The sequence below is a fragment of the Heloderma suspectum genome, chromosome 1, assembly GCF_057233095.1.
Source record: "Heloderma suspectum isolate Gila_16-S chromosome 1, 16-S_ref, whole genome shotgun sequence".
Classification (NCBI taxonomy): Eukaryota; Metazoa; Chordata; class Lepidosauria; order Squamata; family Helodermatidae; genus Heloderma; species Heloderma suspectum.
Window position 1 is genome coordinate 240,470,585 of NC_139458.1, and position 12,445 is coordinate 240,483,029.

The 12,445-nt window shown below is 42.5% G+C and overlaps 1 protein-coding gene across 10 annotated transcripts in view; it reads right to left on the minus strand.

Moving 5' to 3' along the window:
• Positions 1–1,300: 1,300 nt before the first annotated feature.
• The window catches only part of CD2AP (CD2 associated protein), a 131,004-nt gene continuing 119,859 nt past the window's right edge, over positions 1,301–12,445 (minus strand). For 4 of the 10 annotated variants that reach the window (XM_084821675.1, XM_084821646.1, XM_084821615.1 and 1 more), the window contains one exon: positions 9,766–9,985. In XM_084821675.1, the coding sequence (XP_084677801.1) occupies positions 9,853–9,985 (133 nt within the window). In that variant the 3' untranslated portion in view covers positions 9,766–9,852. Of the gene's footprint in view, positions 5,626–9,765; positions 9,986–12,445 lie in introns of those variants that run through there. The other 6 variants (XR_014786008.1, XR_014786003.1, XM_084821683.1 and 3 more) reach the window with 4 other exon arrangements.

Below are 12,445 nucleotides of genomic sequence, written 5' to 3' on the forward strand. Positions count from 1 at the left end.
CCACAAGGCAATCTGTATCATAGTGCGGAAGTTGAATGCTACTCTTTCCTTGCCTTGGAAGAACTACTTCTCCATGGGTTTTTTGCCACTGTGGAGGAGCCTGGAAAGAGAAAGAAGAGGTGGAGGCATGGGCTGGAAGGATGTCTCCCTTCCTTTCTCTGCTTTGCAGTTTCTGAGGTTGCCTTTCTATACAGTAGGAACTTGTGACTACCCTCCCCAACACACAGACCTGGTTTGCATGCCACGCTAAGCCACGGTGGGCTGTTGTTGTGGGTGGCTGCAAGGTGGCTTAGTGTGACGTCTGAACCCAGAGCAGTTTTTCTGTTGTCGGTTGTTTTTCGCAAACAAGCCACCCCCAGAACCCATGGCTTGTATAGGGTTGTTTAGGGTGACTTGTTCTCAGGGTGGCTTAAGTGTGTTGTCTGAACCCAGCAGGGTGATTTTATCGCAGGTTGTCAGAAAGGCCAGAGAGCAAGCAAAAAACCCTGCTGACCCTCACAATCTCACTAATACCACTGCCATTCCCTTCTCAGCATCCTCCACCTCAGGGTAGATTTTAATTTTTTTCCCCATAGAAATCTTGAAGGACAGACCCCGGACAGTGTTCCAGACACGTTCACAGTTGGTTTTGCCTATCCTGTACGAATGCGCAGGAGTGAATGTCGGTCACTAGGAAATTTGTGCAATTTTCCCCTGCTTTACTGCTCTAAGATGTGTTTGTGTGTGTATAGAAGTCTTTTAATATATTTCTAAACACACTATACCACTGAAAAAGACCTACGGTCAAAACGTGTTTGGTTATTTCTGGTATTGAATTATATGATTGTACAACCTGATTTTGCTCTCTTCTATTGTGTAATGACTGTTTGTGGCCTGTATAGAAAAATTATCATCAGACTTTTGAGATATTATTCATCTTCACCAGTTTACTTATCTCAATTGTTTTATTTCTTCTTTGTTGTGGGTTGGGATTATTTCCTGTTTGGTCTGGTTGGTTCTGAACCAATGCCTGAAAGCTGTGGACAACTGAATGAGGGTTGAGAAATAGGTGCAGTGGTGGCCCAAGGGCACCTTTTATCAAGTATATCTGATATATTAACAGTGTCTCTTTTATATAGTTCCGCACTATGGACAAGTGTGAAAAGCTTGAAAGAGTACCAACTTTGCAACTAGGTTCAAAAATTGTGCAAATTCAGCATTTTTAAAGCCCACACAAAAACCTTACACATGACATTTTAGAAGGAGCAAGTCTATTCCATCAAAGGGCAAGGAAGGTGAAAATAAATGAAATGAGAAGAATGTGGTAAACACGCCTTTTATTAGGGACTTTGAAACTTTTGCCAGTTCTTTAAAAAAAATTTTTATCCAAGCATTCCATAGCTTCCTCATTGGATCAGATGTCAGATAAAAAAAGACAAGAAAAGAGATGTCACAGCTCCATCTCTCAAGGGCGGAGACAGTCACAACTGTTAAATACCCCAACATGTATTTACCAGGCTAACATCCCATAACTGATTTAGAGCAGTTAGAACTGCCATTTGCGGCACTGCCCCTCCTTCTGTTATTTTGTTGCAATACTCTTTGCTGCAATACACTGAATTGGCTTAAGCTTTTGCTGGAGTACCTTAAGACACCATAATCAAGAATAAAAGACTATTTTTGCACAACATTCATGAACATTTTACGCTTTGACCACTCCTGCATCTTTTGTCACATCTTGACTTTTACAGTGTCGGTGTTGTTCTTAACTGTCATTAACACTTTTGGTGAAAGTTACTCCCAAGGTAATTTGATATCTCAGTTTTTCCAGATGTCTAACTCTGGTTTCAGAGACAACATTAATACTTACCTCAGATTTTGCCAAACTCATATTATATTTAATTTTTCCTAATACTTCCACTAACCTCTCCAAAGGTGGCCTTGGGTTCCTTAAGAAAAGTACCATTTTATCAGTACATAATTCAGCCTTAAACCCTTGATGCACTACCTCATTTGACTTTACCATAATAGCTAATACCTTAATACAAATATTGAATATCAGAGGCGATAAACCTTGTCACACTCTCCTACATGTGGGCGGTTGAATTATTTCTGTCTTGCAGTATGGATCCTTGAAAGTATGAATATGTGTTGTTCTCCAGTATATCTAGCTGTAGTGTCTGAATCCTTTTGAACAAAACTCACCAACATATTTACAGCATATAATTTTATTTGTGGACTTTTGATAGCATGCATGGTTTTACAGCATCTGTAAACAAGTCACTGAAGCATACTACTTGAAATAAGTTGCATTCTTTGGAATGTCTGCATCACCTCCCCATTTCCCATTACACAATATTAATTTAAGACAGACATATTATTAGGGAGACCTCTATTGCTAAAACACACATAGCAGTGACTTTAAGAAGAATATTTTAATAAATCAAGTCATTGCACTTGGTCATTTATTGCTACACCAAAAAGGCCATTTAATTAACACTTCTGATTCAGCTGATTGTCTTGTCCTATTCATCTGCTATAAGTTTCAAGGCAGACAAAATTCTAGTATAGCAATCTATCATTAATACCATTTTGCCTTACACTCTGGATCACAGTGAACAGCATATAAAGGAACTCTCTTTCATTTAGCTCAATTCTTGCTTTGCATAATCAGAGTAAAATTTCGATAAGCTGGAATCAGAGAAGAGATCTTTTCTTGCCCATTCCTCCAAGATAGCACATACTGAGGCTTAATTTTTTTTTATCTGTGATGCAGCTGAACAATTACCAGGGATCAATAAATCCACTCGCCTTTTCACAATAGACGAGTGTCCCTCCACCATTTGATGAGTACTCATTGCTTCCACCAAAGGCCCTGCTTGTGGGAAAGTATGTCTCCAGAGAGGAAAAATGTTTTGCCTCCTGCAAGTTGGGCTTTGGTAAAAAGGCACCAGAAGCACCTAAAAGCTGCTTTCTACATAAAGCCAATGGAACTGAAACCACACACACGTTCTTTTCTATAGAGGAAAAGGGAAAGTCTCCCTTCCTGTTCAATTTTTGCAGGAGGTAGGTGCTGCTGCCTCCAAAAACCCAACTTGTAGGTAGGGTGGGGTGAAAGAAACACCTTTCTTCTCCTTACCCAGGAACTGGGAGGAAAGGAAAGGTGGTTTTGCTCCAAGTTGGGGCTTTTGCAGAAAGCTCCAGCTGTGCCTCGTTGCTGCCTCTTGCAAAAACCTAACGGAAAGTGAGAAAAAAGACCACCTCCTTTATTCCCTATCCATCATGGTGAAAAGAAATGGTAATTTCTTTTCCTTTCCATTAGTTTGGTTCTGTTTTTGTTTGATTGTTTTGCAGGAGACGGCAGGAGGGCATGGCTGGAGCTTTTTGCAAATGCTGAACTCCTGGTGGGAACAAAAGAATCTCTGCTTTCCCTCCATGGATAATGGAGAAGAGAGGTGGCTTCCATCCTGCAAATTGTGCTTTTTCAGAAAGCATGAGCTGTGCCTTCCTGCTGCTGCCTCCTGCAAAATTCCAATGAAAGGGAAAGAAACAGTCCCTTACTTTTGCCATGGAGAACTGGGAGAGGGGGCCCATTGGGATTTTGGAGGCGTCTGGGACTTTCTACACAGGTTCAACTTGCAGGATGGGAGCCACCTACGCTTTCTGTACACCTGTGGAGGAAGGCAGCACTAGCTTGTCTTCCTTCTCCTTGAGCTTTTGCAGGCAGTGGCAGCAGCAAGGTGCTGTTTGCATCTTTTGCAAAAGACCAGCTCAACAGCAAACATGCCTCCTTACTCCGAGTTCTCTGCACAGGCCATGGGGCTTGGGAAAGGGAGGGGGTCAGTGGTGCTTTGGTTAGTAAGCCAAAATTTGTGGACCAATGTCAATTATGAATTAGTATCAGATTAGTTTACAAAGAGTGATGCTTCTGAGCAAAGTTAGTAATCTGAGATACATTATTATTACAAAAAATCAACTGGCAATGAAAGTGAATCATTAAGCAACTGATTCATTAGAAGTTTGCCGTTAGTTATGTGCCATATGGTAAGCAAACAAGTATGAGATTTTACACCCTAGTTTTCAGTTCCGCATTTTAATCCATGGATCCACAATTGATATATCTGCAAGCAGAAATCCCGATCACTTGCAAACAACCACTATTGGTGTTTTATCGAACTAAGACAACAGACTAATGCCATCCAAATTCTGCTTATTTAAGGAGAGCAGGAGATGAGAATCAAGACTTTCCACCGAGACAGAACGAGTATTTCACTTTATGTCGATCTGGTTAACTTAAACATCACTCTGAAAACATTGCGCCTTTCCATCACGGTTTCGGACAGCACCGTGGGAGGAACGCGAGCGAGCGAGTGGACTTCGTCTTTCTAGCCCTGGAGTCAGCGCAGTGCTCCTCAGCACTGCACGTTTTCAGTTCTTCTCCTTCTTGGGAAACACTGGGGAGGGGGGCAAAGAATTAAACACAAGGACGCCAAAAGAAGTCCTTTGTTTTACACGAAATTAACTCATTTTGATTTCTAAAGCATATTGTAGTACTATGGTGTATACGAAGAGTCTAGGAATCCAGGATTCCAAGAGTCGTCTAGTAATCCATTTGTGTGTTTTAACTGAACGCTACATAACAACCCTGTGGGTGACATACCCCATTTTAAGATTGCATTTCGTTAACAGACTGGTAGCTCTGAACGTTTCATTGTCCTACAAAGTTTTTAATAATGTTATTAAGATTAGTGCTAAACATCTTTAAAGCTGCAAGATACTGTAGTGTTAATTAAAATTTGTGAATGCACAGAAATTCAGTGCTCATGGTATGCCATGTCATGTTATGCAAAATTTAGGCACAATGGGTTGAATTATAAGGTTATTTCAGCCTCATGCCTAGATTTCCGGTGGTTTTATTCAATCACCTTGGTATGGATTTCTTTTCTGTGGTCCAATCATAAACCTCTTTTACGAATCCTATAGTGCAAGTGACACAATACTCTTCTCAGTTAGAGGAATAATTAATAAGTTGCACAGCTAAGGATTGGTGAAACTCCCAGTATCATCCTGAACTATAAAACAGCATATTATTAATACTCTCACTGCAGACAGGCACAACAGTGTAACCCTGGATAGGAATGCAAAAATTAAAAAAAATATACATCATATTCCCTTTAGCATGGTGGGAAAAGTAGTGACTCTAGTGACTACAAGGCTACATCATGTGCCTCCCTATAGACTATTTTGTAGATTACTTTGCAAAGACATATTGCCTTATTTATAGTATGGATCTCTTAAAAATTAGACTATAGATATTCAATAAAAATCTATTAAGATCTCTTTTTTATACATATTCAGTAGTATTTTCAAGCAAACCAAGAAAATAAAGGTCTGCTATTCCAGCACAGTAAGAAATAAGGCCTCTCCTATGTTGGCAAGAAACAAAAACGTTTTCTTCTCTTAGCTCATTGAATATAAGATTATATTCATTTATTCTTAAAAAAATGGAATGCTACCATTCATTGTTTTGAACTAAAAAAAAGTCAACATTTGTTTTTTGACTCTGAAATCCTGGCACGATAAGGACCCCAGTCTATGGCTCTTTCATGGAGTTATGACAGATTTCTTGAGCTTTTCTATTTCCATCTGTAGATAAAACAGATTAAGACATTAATAAGGTAATGAATAACTGTTTATTCTATATATATTTGCAATTTATCAAATATATTTCAAAATTTACTAATACTTAATGTATGCTAACATACTCAGCCTAAATATTGATCATTTCTGCATTAGTAGTACCCTCCAGATTTTTTTTGACTACAGCTCCCATCAGTCCTAGCCATTAGCCGTGCTGACTGGGGCTAATGGGAGTTGTAGCCCAAACCACCTGAGGAGACTGAGCAGGGGAAGGCTGGCTTACATAGTCTATACCCTGTCAATACACACGCACACTGCACTGCCCCTTCTGTTTATACACCAGCCTTCCCAAACCTGGTGCCTGCATGTTTTGGGCTTCAACTCCCATCAGCCCCAGCCAGCATCACCAACGGTTAATAATGCTGGGTGTTGTTGCCCCAAACATCTGGAGAGCACCAGGTTAGGGAAGGCTGCTACAGACAATCACAAAAAAATGTACAAAACTTCACAAAGATTGGTTGTACATTCCTTACAATCTTTTTGTTGGCCTAATAATGGTATTATACCAATACTGAGTTTGAACTTTTTCATATGGTCAACACAGTTGCTTTTGGGTGGGGGACTACCAATCAGGATATTGCTGGGGGGCACAGCCCACTTCAATAAAATGGAGTTGAGATCTCTTGTGTCTAATTTCTAGGGAACTTTGAAAGTCTTCATTTTGCCATGTTTCTCGTATTGGTGGCTCGGTGTCAGTCGAGTTAAACTTTCACTGAGCATTGTAGGCCAAGTAGTACCATTGAAAGATTTATTCTTAGGGGAGATACATACCCTGAAATAAATGCCAGTTGGAGGCTTTTTCACTTAACCAGAAAGTTGACCGGAAACCTAGGAAGTTTCCTCCAAGAGAAAAACTCTTGGGAGCAATTCCCGTGTCTGTATCTTCCTCATACGTGGCCATTTTGTCTACCTCTCTCTCCCTCTGTGTCTTACTTTCTTTAAGGGTGGGTGTGGCTGTCCTGATTATTTAAGAAGTTGAGCTTGCCTTGAAATTAAGCATGCTTCGACTGCTAAGGGGGTGAGTGGAGTAAGAATTCTTTTAAAAATGGATTTCTTTCTGCACATCTTCATAATGAAAGTTTTGATGAGAGCCATGAACGTTTCCTGCCTTTCCCACAGAGGAAAGAGCTATCTGTATCAGGATCATTGGCGTGCCTGTGCGTGCGCACACGCGCACACATGTGACCAGCATCACATGCAACCCTCAGGGCCAAATGGTTGTGTCACCCTGATCTCTCTCTCTCTCTCTCTTTATATATCTCGGGGCCATATATATATTTATATATATATAGGCCCCGAGGGCACACACAATGGAGAACAGCTAATTAAATAATAATTAATTTGCATTTATTTGTTAGGTAAATTTGAAAGTTTAATACCTAACAACATTTATCCAACATATTCTGGAATTTCTGCAGGAACACAGAAACTCTCTGTGAACTGCAACCTTGCTACAATGAAAGTGACAAACTACACTTAACTGGTGTAAAGTCTGTGTTGCCACAGGCACTAGCAGTCTGAGAATGGCTGGATGAAAATATGTTCGGCTGTTTCCCTTGGGACTGGAACAACTTTCAGGGCGCATTTCCTTCTTTCCCTTCCTCTTCCTCTCTCAGCTTCCCAGTTATGTCCCCTAGGACAGGTTCATGTGTACTGTATAACCTGCTACACGATTATTTCAAATCAGGAATGTTAAATAAGCTTTGGCACTTCAATGTTCCATTTTGGTGTAATTTTATATGGTTTGTCAGATAATTACATTTTTTTACTACTTTTTACACTTTGTATTACAGATTTGTTATTTTATCTAATTTTATTAAAATGTATTTAATGGTAGCTCCATCCTAATCTTGCACGTCATACGTTCTCTTAAAGCCATTTTGCTTTGTGTACTGATTTTAAGACAAGACCTTTATTAATATTTGTCCCCATCAATGTCCCTTTAATGAGCACCCCAGTAATATGACCTATTCCCAGTACATTAAAGCAAGCCTCCCCCCACCATAGCAATGGGGTCTTCCAACCCACCCCCCTCTCTCTCATTTACCCACACAATTAGCCTCCCTCCTTCCAATAAGAACCCCCACCCATTACATGAAGACATAGACAGACCCACCCCTCCTCTGTTGCAGGGAAAGGGGTATTCCAAGCCCCCACCCAAGAAGCCCCACCCTCACCTTCAGCTTCACCTGGGCCTAAAAAACAGAAGGTGAGATTGGCGGGGGGGGGGGAGAAGAAAAAACACCACCTTTCTCTCACCTGTGCTGAGCCACAGCCATCCAATATGGCACCGATCTTGTGCCCTGCCCACTCCTATTGCATCACCCCACCCACCCTTCTCTCTCTCTCTCTCTCTCTCTCTCTCTCTCTCTCTCTCACACACACACACACACACACACACACACACCACCCACGTGCAGGGCATTATGGGAGGAGCAGCAGCCCCTCCCTCCTCGCTCTTTGATTCGTTCCAATCGAAACAACAGAATCGGGGGGGGGGGGCTGTTCCTCCTAGCAACTGCCCCGAGGCCTATCAGTGCCCCACAAAGCCTGCCTATCATAGTCCCATAAACCCAAACAGAAACAAAAAAAAGGAAAGCGGGAGGATTCAGGTAATGGAGGTCAAAAACATGGGATGTCAGATCAGGCGCTGTTCGGCACATTCTTTTTTAAAAGATCATTTAGTACTGCTTTAAATTTCAATTTGAAAACACATGATGCCAGATCAGGCGCTGTTTGGTGCCGAGCAAATAAACTGTCATGGAACTGTAGAGCAGTAGGAGACTTTCGCAGAGCAAATAAATATACTGTTTTGCTGTTAAAGGTTGAGCTTTGAACTTTTTCAATGTTTCAACATTTTCTGCGCATCTACACAACTCAAGCTTCAGTTTTTAAAATACAGAGCAAAATCGGTCTGCTAGATCTCTAGCATTACACTAACGTATTCTTATAGAGATTTGCAATGAATTTTAAATCACTGAATTTTAAATGAAAAACAAAATTATTTTAAAGCATTACATCAATTATATTTAACACCTTATAAAAACAAGAAGACTAATGGATTACAATATGATAGATGCTGAAGATGCAGTTCTTGCGGTGCAGATTATATGCATATTTTTTGGCACTGTGCTAAAATCAAATCTGACTGGAATCTGGTCATGTTCTATATAGAGCAGATAAGGGGGTATAAGTGTCTGATAGATCCTCTTAGGATACTTAATGATTTTAATGACTGTGTGGAAAAGGCAAATGTGGAATTCCTAATTAATCTTTTGACAGCTGCCAAATTTTCAATAGCTTCATTTTGTAAAAAAAATAATGGCATTTTTTAGGATCTGGGACTGTCTGGGTTGGGGGGGGTAGGATCTGGGATGTCGTAATAATGATGAAATTAACCTATTACATAAGAGCTAGAGAAAAACAAATGTTTTGGAAGCCACGTTGGGGGCTCTACTTGGGCTGAAAGTCCACTCGTAAATTTATAAAAAAATAAAAAAATATTCACTCTCATCCACAAGTCTCCTGACCACTACCACAAAGCTGTCAGATACAATAGGTTGGAGCCAAAGGGGCCCTTCCATCACAGAACAGACTTCAACCCAGTGGAGGCACCCACTAATTGAAGGGGGAGGAAGGTACAGATTTTCAGAGGACACTGGGAAAACTGGTGAAAATCACCTCCCTTTTCTTTCATTAGCAGGCGCCAAAAGCACGTTTTCTGTGAGCCAACCTCTGCTCATGGATCATTACATCTGATTCAGTGGGCCAGTTCACATGATCACTGCAGCCCAATTTGGCTTCTTGTGCTACAGTGGGTTGTGGTGTGTATGGGTGGCCATTTTGAATGTTCAACCCCCACAATTCAACAAACATGGTTTGTTGTGTCATCTGAACCCAGCGGCAGGGTTCTCCGAGAGTTAAACAAACCTCAAATAGCCCCTGCCACCCAGGTTCAGACAGCATGACAAGCTGCAGCTTGAACAGGCAACCTGGTGCCTGTGGGTGCTGTGGCTCATCATGGCTTCAATAAGCAATGAATATTGTGTGAACCAAGTCCCCGTCTCTTGTTGTATTTAGGGGAAATGCCTTCACTTGTCAGCAAAACAATCAAGTCAAAGTATGCAACATTTCATAGTGTCCATTTTATTGCACACTAGCTCAGTCTTCACCTTACTGATAATAGAATCTGTATAAATTTAGGCCTCCTGTGGCTCCAAGTACCTTACTCAAACACATTACCTCTAGGTTACTTCGCATCTGCTTCTCTTCCTCCAAGTCTCTTTTCAATTTTTCCAGTTCTTTCCTTTAAAAGTTAAAGGAAAATATAGTCACATGAATAGTTTATTCCTGATGTGGTTAAACACAAATAATCCACAATGTACAAGCTATATTTTGACCCAATGTGAAAAGAACAGCTCATAAAGGGGGGCTAGTCAAGCGTGCAAGATTGGGAGCAAGATTGGGAGCAGGCCTTGGGCTCAAGCATGTCTGCCGCCATCCTTCTTTATGAGTGAATCAGAGATCCTACATGTATTTGAACACAGAATTTCCCTGACACAGTGACCTGGTTTGCACATTATGACCACCCACCAACGCTGATCAGCCATGGTGGCTAGTTGTGCTGTGCAATACTGGTGTCATTTCCACAGGATGGATTATTTTTCAAGAACAAGCCACCCTGGCTTGCTGTAGGGTTGTTCATATCCATGGTGGCTTCTTGTGACGTCCGAACTTGGCAGGGTGACTTCATCCTGGGTTGTTGGGAAAAGCTAGAGAACTGCCAAGCAAGAGCAGCAACCCCCCCTGCTGCTCTTCGCAATCTTGCTAGTGCTGCCACCATCCTCCCTCTTCCCTCCACCCCTAAAAACTGAGAAGACAGGTGTCAGGGTGGACACTGAGCCCATAGAATCCCAAAGTAGTTCTCATTCTGAGGAAGAGCAGTCGCTCCTGGGAGGGGAGCGCGCTCCTCTTTCCCAGGGCCAACAGCTGACGGAGATTCCTCCCTCCAGCATTCCTAGCTTAGATAGCAGTCCAGGGAGTGACAGAGTGCGGATAGCAGACTTGGTAGACGCGCGACGCCGACACAGAGCGCAGCGCCAGATGGAGGGCGCGGAAAGAAGGCGTAGTGTCCGGTTGGCGCGCAAACAACGGCTGCGCCCAGAGGATCCAAGGGAAAAGGGGAGGGACTCTCCCTAGTCCTTAAGTTCAGGGGTCTGCCAGTAATTCCCTTTCAAACGGGGACCAACTGTTCCAACTTAGGGCATAGGTACTCTGCTGCTCAGATCTAGTTGCAAATGGTATAGTTGTTAAGTTGTAAAAGAATAAAGTTTGAAAGGAATCCCTTTGTGTGTGTCTGGACTTGGCTACTGGATTAGACTGAGAGAGGCCTCGAAGGAGCCCTTGACAGCAGGACACCGGAGAGCGTCCCGAATGTGTTCACAATTTTTTTGGTCCTGTGCAAGTGCTCTGCTAGGAAATTTGCATACTTTCCCCCTTCATTTTACTGCTCTGCCTTGAAATTTGTGCAATTACCCCACTTTACTGCCTTGCCATGAAATTTGCATGTATGTTTAGCAATCCTGCTTGCTGCTCTGTAACCCATATGTAAATGTGTTAGCTAGCAACAGAGACCAGTGGAGGGAAGTGACAAGCACGAAGGGGTGGCAGGGAGAGGGGGAGTTGAAAGCAGCTGGTGGGTGCAGGAGAGAAGGAGCTTTGGGGCAGTTGTTCTTCCTTCAGTAGAACATGAAGCACCCTTAAAAAAAGGTGTTTGCTAGCAAGAGAAGCTCCAAAATGGAGGATGAAATTTGCAAAGATATTGACAAGAGGAGGATATCAGTATGCTGAGCTAAATAGCGGACCGGCAGTCTTGCGCTGTTGCAGAAGACATCCTCCCCCCTGCAAAAAAAGAGCGAACACGTTACTGTGTTCATAAGGGCTCAGAAAATTAATCCCATTTAGCGATCTGATGCGCGCAGGAGGGGGTTCCCTCAGGAGCTGGCAACCCCAGTGGACCAATTGCACAAAGGGTGCTGATGTAGGGACCAAGGAAATGAGAAGTTCTGCTGCAAAGGTGCCTGGGATACATGCCAGGACCCAGGGAGGATTGAGGGGAGAAACAAGTCATGGCAAGCTACAAAGTGCCCAATCGTCTGTCAGGTTAGTGAGTGAAAGACTAATCCACGGTGACTTATTCTCAGGGTGGCTTAGCGTGATGTGCGAACCTGCCCAGTGAAATGAAACCAACTTAAAACCTCTCCACACAGCACTTTCACTGTCCATGTGAATAGGTGTGACCATTTCCAGGTGTGCATTCACGTACCCAAACATAATGTGTCAACCTAACACAGGTTGCTTACCTGTAACTGTAGTTCTTCGAGTGGTTTTCTGTCCATCACACATATGGGCTCTGTGCCTGTACAGAGCCCCATTTTGGGAAAACTTCTATAGCTGAGGAATTTTGACAGGAACCCTCCCCCACCATCGTAGTGCTCAAGTCCTTAGCAGGTTCCCACTTATTCCCTCTGTTCCTTGCGACCGACATTGTAGCCTCCGAATGGAGATGGATCTTTGGTACCCATATCAAACTGTAGTCTGACACCGAAGAGGGGATGGTGGGTGGGTTATGTGAATGCAGAGATGGCCACCTGACGAACTACAGTTACAGGTAAGCAACTTGTCCTTCTTCTTCATAGTCTCTGTGCATCACACATATGAGCAAGTAGTGAGCTGACCTACTGGAGGCGAGTTGGTGTCTGACTGC